Consider the following 14376-nt stretch of genomic DNA (forward strand, 5'->3'; position numbering starts at 1 on the left):
GCAGAACAAGGATTTGAACCCTAGTGCCCTAACCACTGGACCATCCTTCCTCTCCTGACTCTGTCCAGTGGCTGTCTTCAGTGAGTGGTATAGCTGTTTGGTCCCCTATGGTAAACTAGCAGTTGGTCCTGGACCAAACCGTTGCATTCCAAACCCTCCCCTGCACCCCCCAACTTCTCCAGTGTCTGACCTGGATCACAATCCCACGTTCGTGGGCCAAACCAAAGTCCTGACTCCGAACATCATAACTTGGGCCCATTGCTACAGACATGCAGCTGATTCCTTTTATCAGCGGACATTTATCATTGCATTTGTGTTGGGGAATCTTTGCGTAGGCCGGTGCCTTTCTCCAGGGGTAGGAGTGATGTCTGTGTGCGTGGGAGGGGATGCTGAATTGTGGGTTAGTGTCAGAGCAAGAGAATCTGCATATGAGAAAAAAATCCAGTGATGGGGACTTCAGTGAGGAAACTTCCTACCAAACTCTCCTCTCGCCAGCCTGTGGTCTTGGGAGCTGCCAGCTTGACTGGTTATTCCGGGGCTGGAATAGTCACATACCACTCCCACTGAAAAGTTTCCCTGGTGGTCAGGTATCTGGAGGACTGCCACCACCACACACATTTCATACTGAGTCCTGCATGAGTGCGTGGGCGGACCTCCCATCTCTCTCTTTCACCTCTCCCCGGCTCAAAACGCTGGGTAATATCTTGATTCTTGGGAAGTGATCTTCCCAGGAAAGAATTCCTTGGAGTTATATTGGCGATGACTTACAGCACTTTGGCCTGACCGTGGTAACATACTGGAAGTAGGAGGTAAATTGCTTTTCTTTTCACTGCTCCATAGCAAACGCTTATAGTTTATTGTTTTTCACCTTCCATTGTTTTTTTTCCCATTAAGTTAATATTTAATGTACTAAATTCATCCCTACTGTATTTCCATTTACTTCAATGGAGCAATGTCTGGGATGAATTTGGTGCAAGAGCTTACACACTGTGTCAGCTGACATTGAAATGCAGCTGCCTCTGGGGTGGAAAGTGGCATCTGTTTAACAGTGCACAACAACGCCATGCAGCAATTGGGCTTTGCATCATTTTTCTCATGTGCAGAGTGCTTTGCAAAACCTGGAATTAAGTGCAGCAGATGTGTAGGGAGAGCAGCCATTCGAGGCCCAGTAATAACTTTTATCTGTGGCAGGATGTGGGTTTAGTGGCAATTTCTGTTAACGCGGGTTAACGTCGGAGGGTCAAATTCATCCTTCAGTGAAGTCAATGGAGCTGACTCGGGTCACACCAGGAGCCAAGATTTTTTACCACCAGTGTGGGGAAGAGCCTGTCTAGAGAGAGATTGGAACTTGCTGTCCAGCGTGAGTCACTTTCCTAGGTTCAAACTGACCAAGCAAATCATGTTTAACCCTCAGAAGTAGGAACCTCTGTTAAAACTGTCCTCGCATCCTTGCTGGCTGAGGGCTCCTTAAATGTTGAAACATTGGTCCATGGTCCTGGGGTTAATAATAGGGAACGTGACGCCCTGCCTTATCGTTTGTTACCTTGATCTTTATCCCCCACCTAAACAGCCACCATTGCTGCGCGGAAGGAACCTTGATTTAACATCTCCCAGTGGAGCTTTTCCCCTCTTCATTCTTGTCTAAGTTCCTTTGACTGCTTCTAGTCCCCCACCCGCACCCCCCGTGACCCTTTCCCCTTGGCTCTGCTTGCTGCCTGGGAACAGCCGCCTCTCATCGCTCGTTGGTTTGATGGACGGGAGCACACAGCAGGGAGTCTGCGGACGTGGGCTGCGGTGATGTCACGTCTGCAGGATCCCCGACAAAGGCAGGGTCGCAGCTGGAGGGGAGCCTGTGGTCAGCTCCAGCTGCAGTAGCCGATCTCCGGGGGCAGCTCAGCCACCCTCAGGAATGACCTCCCAGCCACCGGCAGCTCTTTGTGACACTGTCTCCTTCTTCCATCTCGGCTTGAGCTCTCCTCCTTCATCTGGAGGAGCTCAGCAAAGGGCCTTCCACATGCTGAGCCATGCATGGAAGCATCTCATCCCCGGAGAATGTTCCCCAGTCTTTGGTCATTTGGTGCATTGTGTATCTGGACTGTGGTGTCTGTCTGTCTGTGGGAGGTTCAAGGACTTGGCCTATGCTCCTCTTTTGTGTCCCCTGCATAAGGATTCAGGGTAACTGCAGAGGAGTGATGATGGCAGGCTCTGATCCGGATATCACTGGGGTAGAATGTGACTCTGGGGCAGAAGGAGCGAGGGGTGCAGCAGAGGAGGATCCTGCAGGGATGCCGTAGGAAGAGCCACGTTTGGAGGGCAAGGTTAGGTGGAGGGTGGTGATTTGGGGTTGGTCCCAGGCTGGGGGGTATATATGGCCTCTGGAGGTGGGCTGTCTTTGGCGTGGGGAGGGCTCTTCTGTTTCTCCCGGACAACTGACACATGCACTCTATTCCCTGTCATTATACGGGCATCTCCCGTTGAGGTACAACATCTGGCTGCTAAGAGAGCTGTAAGGAGACCCAGGCAGAGAAGGAGCCATGTGCTGTTCTCTCAGCTCTCGAAGGTTTTCCTTTAGGGTATCACCCTGGTTGGTCTGTTCTCTTCTGATCTAGGTACAGCATCCTCCCTTCAGGCTCCCTCCAATTGGCTGAGCCCAGGGTGACTGACAACGGCCTTTATACCTGCACGGCAGTGAACCCAGCTGGGAACTCCTCACTGAGCTACCTCCTGGAAGTCCAAGGTACCTGTTCCTGCAGAGCTCTGTCTGCCATGTCCCTGGGGCGGATAAGCTGCCAGTGGAGGGCTGAGGTCATTAAGTGTGTATGTGAGGGTGTGTGTGGGTGTGGGGGGGTTGCATTGGAACAGCAGGGTCACGTCCTGCTGTGCTCTAGGGTCTCAAAATGCCCAGCAAGGACCAGGAGCCCTTTGCAGGATGATGGTGTTCCACTACAGGCAGCGCTTGGATCTGTGCATTTCATCTCCCAGCTTACAAGGGAGTTGGTGTGGTGCCCAGCACCATAGCATTTGGGCATTAAGGGGAACGGGCAGCAATGTTCTGGGGTGAAAGGAGGGGACTCGATTTATGCTGGGCCAGTGATTTGGGGTCTGGGGAACCTCCTAGGGCAGCTACTCTTGCTATCTAGTTCACATCCCAGGAAGCATCACTGTTATGCCCAGGCTGGATCCTCTGCATTAGTCTTGGTGTGTTTGCTGTTGGGTCTTTCCCATCTGGGTATTCTGTGACCACAGCACTGCTCACACTGAACACACAGGCCTGTATCCAGGTCCCCTCTGCTTAAAGAATAGCATCCCTGGTCTCTGGGACTCTTGGTTGGAAAAGGCTGAGCTGGGAAATGGCCTGGTTCCTGGGAAGGTTTGGGTGGCAACGCTTCAGGGCCTGCAAGAGCGGGCCGGGCGTGGGTTGCTGAAAGCCCGTGTCCAGATGTGAGGTCCACTGGCAGCAGCACGGGGCGTGTCCCAGCCACACTGCCTGCCCCAGCTTTGGCACTTGAAATTGATCATAAGGTCACATGTTCAGAGAGGTTCCAGGACATGGCTAACTAATTTCCCAGTGTAAACAGACCCTAGTATCCTAAGAGGGCAACCCACCCGGGGCCAGAGCCAACACCCATTGAGACCAGCAGCCGCCTTTCCTTATGTTGTGCTTAGCACTGGATCACTGCCCAGATCACTACTGTGTGTCAGTACAGCCTCGAGCCAGCAGACGGGATGTAGACTCCCGACCAGACCAGCCTGGTATTGAACTTTATACCCGGCACGGCTACGTGAGGCTCGGACGGGACCCTGTATGCAGACAGCTGCTAACACAATTATCCTGCTGCTGGCCCAGAAAACTGCAGGCATTTAACCTAAAGGGATGACTGTATTACTGAGTTAGAAATGCAGGAGCCTCTAAAGTCATTAAGGAGCCGACATCTGCTGTTCCAGCACTGTCCTGGCTGGATGTATGTGTTCATTTCAACGTGGTCATCAGATCTCTTTCTCTTCCCTTGGCCCGATCAGAGTCCATAAACTGGGCTCCCCCAAATGGTGCCTACCTCACCTATATGGGGCTGAATGGATAGCTCTCCTGCTCTGCCAGACACCATGTGCCCTGAGAAGGTGTGAAGCCCTCCTGTAGTTGGATGGAGGGTCCCCTTGCCCGCTTGTGCTGGGAGAACAGTCCAAGGTGCTTCATGCAGAGGAGGCAGAGCTCTGAGATGGGTTTCTATGGACTGTTCATCCATTACAGTGAGGGGCTGGTTAGAGCCGGGTTTAATGCAGGCGAGGTGCCCTGTGTTACTGACTGCTTTAAAAATAGCTCAAGGCTGAATAGTTTATGAATGTGTATAAACACTCTGCATGTTCAGCCAAACAGCAGCACGTCTTGACTAGGGACATGTGATCCACAGTGCTGCAGCGGCATGGACCGGGCCGAGACGATGGCGTAGCTGTTTGTAAAGGAGGGGTGGTTCTGATGGGCAAATACGATAGACATGGTCTGTGGCTGCTGGGCTCCAGGGATCTAGTGCAGGAGGCTGCACTGCTCTGAGTGGGTTCTAGGAATAATTTCCCACCATCTCCAAGAGCTTTGTGAGCATGGACAGATGGAGCTCTGCAATCCCATTGTGAAGTGGGTCCCTGGAAACCTCACATTTTACAAAGGGGGAAACTGAGGCATGCAACAGTTAACAGCTCTTGCCCAAAGTCCCACAGCGAAGCTAGAGCCCTGGTCGGCTGGTTCTCCTTCTCACTAGTAAACCTACTTTACCCCTGGAATAACTGTTGGCTGGTGTCTCTCAGAAAGTGGTGAGTCCGCTTGAGTCCACGTCCATGCCTATGTGCTGATCTCATCCGTTGCCTGTAAAGCCAGCCATAATGGCCCACCTGGCCAGGGCCCCACTTTTCATCGAGTAACGTCCTTGGGGGCCATTAGACCCAACGATTTAGGCAGGGAAGCCCTGCCCTCTCTGTTTCAGCGCAGTAGATGACTTTGTCAGTGTGTGAGAGCAAATCCACATTCTCTTTCCCCGCTCCAGTACATGTCCCCAGTCTGGAATGACGCTCTGTCTTCATGGCAAAAACTTTGCTCAAAGGGGAGCTAATTTTGCCCAGAATGTCAACTCTGAACCCGTATGGGGCAAAAAAATACATAGCTAGGGCTGCCACGAAGCGGACACTGGGCTGTGATGACTCCTCCTGTAGTGATGGTCAGAGCAGAGAACAAGGGCTCGGGACTCCCAGGTTCTATCCCTGGCTCTGCCACTGAATTCCCAAGACACCTTGGGCATGTCAATTTACCTCTCCCTGTCTCAGTTTCACCCTCTGTACAATGGGGCTAGTGACACTAACGCCCCCTGAGTCTGAGCTCTTTGGCTCAGAGGAGATTCCAAGAGCCATTTACGCCGCCTCCCAGCTTGGCGCTGTCCTTCCTTTACGCTCTTTTTATTTCAGTGCCTCCTCGAGTTCAGCCGGGCCCCAAGGTTCTGAAGGTGCTAGTGGGTCACACACTGGACCTACCGTGCGTGGCTCATGGCGATCCAGTCCCCAAGCTCAGATGGTCCAAGGACAGCAGCCCGCTGAGGGTGGGCGACCAGGATTTCCTGGAGGGGCCTGATGGGACGATCAACATCCTGGACGTGCGGGTCTCCGATTCGGGGCGGTACCGGTGCACTGCAGCCAGCAGCGCTGGAGAAGACACCATTGAGTTTGTGGTGGAGGTGCTGGGTGAGTGCTGAATCCCGGGCTCTTTCTCTTTCACGGGGCTCCCTAGGTGCTGCTAGGTGATGGGTGCCATGAACGAGGGACCTCCACAGTTAAGGGAAGGAGTTGCTATGGCTTGAGCTGTGGAGTCAGGCTCTGTAGCTGGGGTTGTAACAGGAACAGACTCGTGTTCTCTGGATCGGGCACAGAGCAGGACTGACAGCACGCACTGGCCAGGAAGTTACTCAGGAGCAAGCTGCAGCTTGGAGTTAAAGGTGCAGGGCCTGGCCAGGAAGGAGAGTTAAGTGAGATTAAGGTTAAATGAGGTCTGGGTCCTTCCAAACTGCAAGATTCCCTTCCTCTTCCTTGGCACGTGGGTGGAAGGTCCGATGCTGCCACGTGCCAGCGGCAGGTCTTTGTGCTGTACCCTCTTCTGTGACAGAGTGAGCAGAGCGCCTGTCTCAGCCCAGGAGGGTGGGGGTGTCCTTGGAGACCCTCCAGAACCTGGTGCCCCAAGGATCCTGCCTTGATCCTGGTTCCTGCTCTAGCACGTTCCAGCGTGACTAACATCCATTAGTTCATACCTGTGCTCCTCTTTCCCTGAGACAAGTGTCCAGAGGGGGCAAGACATCGGGGGCCAAACTCTCCCCTAGGGAATTAGGCCAGAGAGTCACAAATGGGACCAAATAAACTATCGGTGCAACTTCTGTCCCTTGCAGAGCCGCCCTACCTGGATGACAGTGCAGATGTCCTGCTAGAACGAGTGCTCCATGAGAACATCACCCTGCCCTGCCCCGCCAAAGGTAAGAGACCAGCTCCTTGAGCTAGGGGTGGGTTCTAGCATCAGTGAGGCATCATGGACTAGTGGTTAGAGCGCTGGCCTAGGAGTCAAGAGACTTGGGTTCTAATTCCTGACTCTGCTATTGAGTTCCTGGGAAGCTTTGGACAAATCACCTCCCCTCACAGTGCCTCAGTTTCCTTATGAGAAAAATGTAATATTTACCCACAGTGCAATTCTCTACCCACAGCCCTTTTCTTGTGTTTCAGTTCCCTGGCCGGTATGTGTGTGATGTTAACGGGGGCTGGGAGGGACTTCCATTCTGAACTGAGGGTCACCAGGTCCATATTTGGGGTGCAGCCATGTTCTCCAAGGTGCAGCCCCTTAGTCATTCGCAGCAATCCCCACCAGGGCCACAGGCCCAGGGCCCGCTCTCTGGTCACTGCAGATGGTCAGGTGGCTTTTCTGAGCTCAAAGAAGGGGAGGTATTGTGATCCCCATTTACAGACGGAAGCAAGTTGCTCATGTTCACCCAGCAGGTCAGTGGCAGAGCTGGGAATAGAGCCCAGCTCTCTGGAGTGCCGCTCCTGTGCCCTCTACCCGCCAGCCTACGCAGCCTCTGACCTCAGATGTTCCAAGGAGTCTAACTCCCTTAGTCAGTGAATCAGCTCCTGGTTGCTCAGGGCCCTCCCTGGTGCTGGCTGTCCGTGGAAAATGCCCCTCCCCACGCTTAGAGAGGTGGGGCCTGACTCAGTATGAGAACATGCCAGGGGATGGCAAGTCTCCAGAATGGCTTGCGCTGAAGTTCATGTGGGTTCTTCGTGGCACAGTTGGCCTGGTTCTCAACTCTATTCCCTGAGCTCAGAGTTGGAGCTGCCGCAGACCAATAGAGCTGAGTCAGTTCCACAGCCGGGAGTACCCAGAGAAACACAAGGAGCGGGTTTATTCTCACCACACCCCCATCCTACCCTGCCTTCTCCCCAGCTACCTCCTTCCAGATCTGCCCTGACCCGGTTTTCTCCACCCGCTCCCTGGAAAGCAGGAATAACCTGCAGCCGTTCGGGGTCTCGTTGGGCCTGAGATCTCAGATGAGAACTCCTACAATAGCTCCAGCTTCCTGATGTCTGGAGTGGGAGCGGAGGGGGCGGTGCCCTTATCTTCTGGGATGCGCAGTGTCTTGGATGCAGACCAGTGGGTGTTTGTCTCAGATAGGAAGACGGGCAGAAATTGCCCTGGCTTTTCTTTCTTTTACTCCTTCCATCCTTGCTCTTTGTCTTCCATCTCTCCTTTTGCTGGCTCAGGAGTGAGCTGGGAATCCAGACTTTCACACCAGGCCTGGCGCTGCCCCTAACTCACCCACCGGGCAGCCTTAGCTGGAGATGGCCGAGAAGTCGCCAGTCAGTGCAGACAGGATTTATAGTAGCCAATCAGAGAGCAGGAAGGAGCAGACATTGCGGTACAACAGGCGCACCCTGCCTGGTGTCCGTGGCACACGTGATGGTGGTTGGTGGAGTGCTGGCAGGTCACATGGTACCGGCTCCTTTCCCTCGTCTCCAGTGGCTTCTATAGGCAGGGCTGGTGCAAGGAAATTTTGCGCCCTAGGCAAAACTTCCACCTTGCGCCCCCACCTCCGCCCAGCCGTGCGGCAGCTCTCCATCCCCCCTCTGCCCTGAGGTGCCCCCCCACCCCATGGCAACTCACCCCCCCCGGGGAGCCGTGCAGCACCTCCCCACCCCAGCTCACCTCTGCTCTGTGTCCTCCCCGAGCACGCCGCCCCCGTTCTAATTCTCTTCCCCTCCCAGCCTTGCGGCGCCAATCAGCTGTTTGGCACCGCAAGCCTGGGAGGCAGGAAAATTAGAGTGGGGGCGGTGTGCTCGGGGAGGACGTGGAGCAGAGGTGAGTTGGGGTGGGGAGCCCTGTAGCAGCTCCACCCTAGCCCTGAGGCATCTCCTCCCCGTGGCAGCTCCCCACCCGCCCGGCCCAGGAAGCCATGCAGCACCTCTCAACCCCAGCTCACCTCTGCTCCGCGTCCTCCTTGAGCACGCTGCCCCTGCTCTAATTCTCTTCCCAGGCTTGTGGCGCCAAACAGTTGATTGGCGCTGCAAGCCTGGGAGGCCGGAGAAGTGGAGCAGTGACCGCACGCTCGGGGAGGAACTGCTGTAAAAAAAAAAATGGGGAGCACTGCTTTTTGGCGCCCTCAAATCTTGGCATCCTAGGCAACCGCTTAGTTTGTCTTAATGGTAGCACCAGCCCTGTCTATAGGAGTCTGGGCTCTTCCTTGCCCAGAACATCCTGTAGGAGCAGCTGGAAAGGAGTCAGCTCGGTGCCTGTTGGGTAGCTCTGCATTGGTGGGGACGGTACCATGCTGCATGGGAGGGGAGATGCCACGAATCACTCTTGCTAGGAAGATGTGGTCCATGCAGTAAGATTGTGCAACATCCCTTGTAAGTCGAGGGGCGGGTGCCCCTTGTATCTGGGTGATAACGGTGCCTCTGGCCTCAATCAGCCCAGTACAGTCATCTTTGTATGGCCAGGGACCACCCTAGGGGCGGCATGTCAGTCAATGCACTCTGGGTGGGGTGGGAGTGATGGGATGTAGCCCCTGGCTGACTTTTCCCAGGGGAGCTTGGTGCTGTTAATTTCCTCTTAGCTGAGCCTGGCACTGCAGGGGAGGGACGGAGCCGGGAAGTAAAGCTGTACCTGGAGCGCCTCTGTGTGGCTATCAGCATCTTGCACACCAACACTGATTTGAGACTACCGTTCCGACAGGGCGCTGGGAGCAACTTCGCAGTGTGCAACGCATTTAACGTGTGGGGTGGGCTGGCCACCAAAGGCAGTGCTGAAAGGGGCCACTATACAGGCACTCAGGAACTGGCCTTGAGCAGGGTAGCCCCATCCAGGAGCTAGCTGCCGCCCGAGATAGGACTCCGACCAGACCCCTTGATCTGAGCATCACCCTATGTTTTAGGCGTGTGTATTGAAATCTAGATTTTGCAGGCAGCACCTATTCCTCTAACAGGTGGTACCCACCCTGCAGCTTCTACTTCCCTGAATATTGGGGCATGGGGTTGCGACGGGGGCATCAAGGAGTGGGGATGAAATGAGGTGTCTGCGCGAGATGCTCTTGCCTAGAGAGAGCTGCAGCTGTCTGGCTGATCCGCAGGCATGCCGAAGCCAGCCGTCCTCTGGCTAAAGAACTCTGCCAAGCTCCTGGGCAGCTTACCGGGCTCCTCGGTGCTGGATGAGGGTTCTTTGGTGATTGGCTCTGTGCTGCCCAGCGACAGCGGAGAGTACACGTGCCTGGCGACCAACGAGGCGGGCTCTGTGCAGAGGAGAACCAAGCTTGTGGTTTACGGTAAGAGGGGGTTGTGTGGATGGAGCTGATCCCAGTGCTGGGAGGTTGGGGAGGGGGCTTGTCTGGTACTCGGGTGCAGCAGACTGGGCTCCATACCCAGTCCTGGCCTGTGCTGTCTGTTGCCAGCAAGGGCAATCTCCCCTGTGGGAGCTGTGACTGAACCTGGGAGCAGAGCCTGGACTTTGGTCGGCTGTCTGGAGCTGAGCTGGTGGAGCTGTATGTGGGGAGGGATTCTGGGGGAAAGTCCTGATTTTTATGATCTCTTGGCATCCTAGGGAACGTTGGGGTCAATTCCCTAGAGAAGGCCTCTTGCCTCCCACCCCGTGCCATGTGTGGGGGTGGGAGGAGAGGCAAAGGGGTGTCAAGGACAAATGAATTGGGAAGCTTTGGGTTCACTTTAAAGCCTCAGCTGTGAGCCCACAGTGCTGGGGCTAAAAGGGGCTTGTGGAGAGCTCCTCCTGCTCCTGCAGGTGAGAAGGGAGGACGCGGGCCAGGCTCCAGAGCTGGGAGATACAGAAACAAACCAGTCTCCTAACTGGGAATGTCTCAGTGACTCCTACAGGTTCTCACCACACTGGACTCCAGAGGCTGCTCAGCCACGGAGCACCCCCCACAACCTGCTTTCTGGGCATGCTCAGCTCAGCAGGATGGGATGTGGGTCAGCAAAGCATCTCTCCCCACCCCCAGTCCCCTCTGTCCTGTCCGGTTGCCAAAATGTGACAAGGAACTTTTAGCCAGTTTCCCAGGCTCTTTGGATGCCCTCGTGTTCCAGCCAAGGTCACTTCGCCCTCTTTGCTAGCTGGCTGCAGGCAGCTTTCTCATGGGCACAGATCTGTCATTCGCCACCGGGAAAGTCCATTCCCGGACATACAAGGAATGTGTGAGCAGCCCTCTCCCACCGTACTGGAGAGGCAGGTGTGCCCCTGGGCTGATGGACAGGTTGGGCTGTGCATGCCTGGTTTCTGCCCGTACAGCCGTTGAGTGACCAGATATGTCCAGGTTTGCTTGGTGTGTGTTCATCTGAAAGGCATGCAGTAAGCAGGTGAGTCAGCTCTGCATTTCTCTCCCGACATGGCTGTTCCTCTCCTTTCACAGCACCCCCTGAGCTGAGAGGTGACGGCCCAAGGAGGAATGTCTCCATCCTCGCGGGCCAGCCCCTGACTCTGGATTGTGATGTTTTTGGCATCCCAGCCCCTACAGTCACCTGGTACAAGGATGGGCAGTTGGTAAGTTGCAGCAGAAGAGAGCTAGTGGACACCTTTGGCGTCAGAGGATGCTGCTGTCCCAACCCTTGATTGGAGAATGGCAGCAGAAGTCAAGGGCTCTGATCTGGACCTGGGGGGCAGTGGGTAAGGTGCTTCCCACCTTGTCCTAATTCTAGCTATTTCCCCACAGCTCCGGGAGAGTGGCAGCCTCCGTTTCCTCAGTGGAGCCCAGTCCATCAGGGTCTACAAGGTGCGGAAGGAGGACACGGGGTCCTACACCTGCAAAGCTGTGAACAGGGTTGGTGAGGTGCAAAGACACTTCCATGTCCTTGTTCTAGGTGAGTCACAGGTCTTAGCCTCCTTCTGTCTAAGGCAAAAGTATTCCTGGTCATGCTTTGGGACTGATGGGAGAGCCACTAATCGCAGTGTCCCAGCCCTCCCACCAGGGCTAACCAGCCAGTCTGCTGACAGTCCCTCTGGGGAAGGGCTTAACTTCCTTAGCAGCTGCTAATTCTCCACCTCCCCAAAGCCAACAGGGGTGCAGGCCACGGGTTGAATCCATGGGGCCAAATTCAGAGCTTGGAGTAAGCAAGTGCAACTCCATTGACTTCCTGAGAGTTGCACCTTCTTACAGGTCTGAGTTTGGCCAGGTGCGTAGTGTTCATAAGAACATAAGAACAGCCAGACTGGATCAGACCAAAGGTCCTTCTAGCCCAGTGTCCTGTCTTCCAACAGTGGCCAGTGCCAGGTGCCCCAGGGGGAATGAACAAAATAGGTAACCATCAAGTGATCCATCCCCTGTCGCTCATTCCCAGCTTCTGGCAAACAGAGGCTAGAGACACCATCCCTGCCCATCCTGGCTAATAGCCATTGATGGACTGATCATCCATGAATTTATCTAGTTCTTTTTTGAACCCTATTATAGTGTTGGCCCTCACAACATCCCCTGGCAAGGAGTTCCACAGGTTGATTGTGCATTGTGTGAAGAAGTACTTCCTTTTATTTGTTTTAAACCTGCTGCCTATTGATTTCATACAGTGGCCCCTAGTTCTTGGGTTATGAGAAGGAGTAAATGATACTTCCTGATTGACTTTCTCAGTGAAAGAAGGTGTTGAATGAATAAGAAGTTTAAGGGGAGAAGCTCTGCTGAGCCTCCGCCTCCTGAGAAGCCTGGGAGTGGCTGCTCTGCAGTAAGGAAGTGCGGCAGTTTTCCACTGTCACCTGCTTTTATTTTGCTAACCCCACCCCTGCCCCCGCAGGACGTCAGGGCATGGTTGTTCTCCTTCTTCTCTCAGGACTGCATGTGGAAGGCAAATGGGAAGAGGATGGTGAAACCGACATGCATCTTGAATGCACCTTATAAACTGTAATAAAGCTGTTAATCCCCTTACAGAGCAATAATCAAATAACCCCTCCCTGCCCTCCGGTCTTCCCCTCACCGCCCGTATCCTTGGCCATTGTCACTTTGGCTCTCTCAGGATCTCCTCCTTCCTTTCCTCCCCTAGTCCCACCCATGGTGTCTGGCTTGGGGTCGCCCCTCGAGGTGTCGGTGCTGGCGGGCTCTGAGGTGGAGCTGCCGTGTCGGACCACGGGCGTGCCGCCTCCCCAGGTGGAGTGGATGAAGGATGGACTGTAAGTGTGCAGCGGCTGTTGCAAGTCACCAGCTGGGGTTCCCTGGTGCCTGGGAATGCGGCCAGCTCATGGCTGGAGGCTGCAGAAAGCTTGGGTTTAACAGGAGTTGCGAGGTGGGAGTGAGGCACTGAGTCGGGAGTAAGCCGGGGCCGGCGCCAGGGACCCCGCACTACATGCAGGTAGAGAATGGGCCCCAGGAGCAGAGAAAGTGCTTTCGGAAACCCAGTGCCCTCTCCATCTACTTCTAATGCCATTTCCTCAAAACGTCTGTCGCTGAGACCCTCCTTGGCAGTCTCAGCACGGAGGCCAAGGACAGGGCTCTTGCCTCTCCTCCCCGGGGAGGGTTCCTCCAGCTCACAGGCCCGTCAGAGCACACACGCTGGGATCCGTGCAAGCTGTGTGCCATCCTGCAGGCCAGGCTGGCTCTCCCACCAGGGAATAGCTCTGCCGTGGCGTCGCTACATGACACTGCAGCACACGGTGATGATGCAGCTTCAAGGTGCGAGAGCTCTGCCCTGGGAGCTGCCGTGCTCTAGAGTTGATCTCATCCACAGAGCCTTGTGATCAGACACCGCCTCGGAACTTGCGAGGGGTACGTCAGGGTGGAGACGGATGTGGGGGAGTTTTGCAAACAGAGGGTCTCGGTCTCCAGTCGGTCTATCCAGTGCCTTTCGCTGGCACTGCATTTACTAAACAAGGATAAAACCTCCCAGGATGCACTAGCACCGTTGCCCTAAATGCAGCAGGCTCTCCCCTCCGGCTGTGGTCTTATGCCTTGTTCTGAGTCTTCTGTATCCTCAGGCCTCTTGCTCTGATGGACTCCCGGATCCAGCTCTTGGAGCAGAGGCAGGTGTTGAGGATCCAGGCCAGCCAGCTGAGGGACCAGGGGAAGTACCAGTGCCTGGCCTTCAACCAGGCTGGCCAGCAAAACAAGACTTTCCAGCTGCTTGTTTACAGTAAGTTCCCCAAGTGGAATTCCCTCTGCGACCTGCTCTTAGAACTGCAAATAGAAGTAGTGGGAGTGTGACAGTAGGTACGTCTACACTGCAGCTTGGAGTGAGCCTCCCAGACCGGATAGATGGGCTCGAGCCAGTGCGCTAAAAGTAGCAGTGTGGACATGGCAGCTCAGGTGGCAGCTGGGGGTCTCACGCCCTCCCAACCCCCAGAGTCTGAGCTCAGGTGCACTAGTTCAGGGGTGGGCAAACTTTTTGGCCTGAGGGCCAAATCTGGGTCTGGAGATTGTATGGCAGGCCATGAATGCCTGGGGGCATAGCGGGACTCTGTGGGATGTAGCATGGGGGCTCTATAAGGGATGTTACCAAGGACTTATGGGATGTGGCGCAGGAGGAGGGGGTGCTCTACAAGGGTGGTACCGGGGTCTCCTAGGGGCCCAAGATTGCCATACCAGGCACTGCTATGAGCGGAGGCACCATAGCTGGGTTGGGTGCAGCCCCTGGGTGGTTTCGAGGTTCTCGAGGGTGGGGCCGTAGAAGACCGTGAGGGGATTGGGCGCGCTGCTGCATAGCCGGGGGCTGCTGCGAGTGTGTGGGGGTTGTGATCCCGGAAACAGCGTGGTGTGGCTCTGCGTGCCAGAAGATGGTGCTCATCAAGGGAATTGTAAGTTGGGGGCTGGGGAGCACCAGGCAGGCAGAGCAGGGCAACCCCCGACCCCACTCCCTGGCGAGAGCTCGAGGGCCAGATAAAAG

At 55.2% G+C, this 14376-nt stretch overlaps 1 protein-coding gene across 1 annotated transcript in view; it reads left to right on the forward strand.

Annotated features, from left to right (window-relative positions):
* Positions 1–14376, forward strand: part of HMCN2 (hemicentin 2) — a 115526-nt gene that overhangs the window by 39394 nt on the left and 61756 nt on the right. Inside the window, exons 23-30 of the mRNA XM_032797657.2 lie at positions 2610–2737; positions 5452–5724; positions 6420–6503; positions 9642–9833; positions 10929–11059; positions 11229–11376; positions 12544–12670; positions 13472–13626. Of these exons, the coding sequence (XP_032653548.1) occupies positions 2610–2737; positions 5452–5724; positions 6420–6503; positions 9642–9833; positions 10929–11059; positions 11229–11376; positions 12544–12670; positions 13472–13626 (1238 nt within the window). The remainder of the gene's footprint in view (positions 1–2609; positions 2738–5451; positions 5725–6419; positions 6504–9641; positions 9834–10928; positions 11060–11228; positions 11377–12543; positions 12671–13471; positions 13627–14376) is intronic.

Source organism: Chelonoidis abingdonii, chromosome 24 (genome assembly GCF_003597395.2).
Source record: "Chelonoidis abingdonii isolate Lonesome George chromosome 24, CheloAbing_2.0, whole genome shotgun sequence".
Taxonomy (NCBI): domain Eukaryota; kingdom Metazoa; phylum Chordata; order Testudines; family Testudinidae; genus Chelonoidis; species Chelonoidis abingdonii.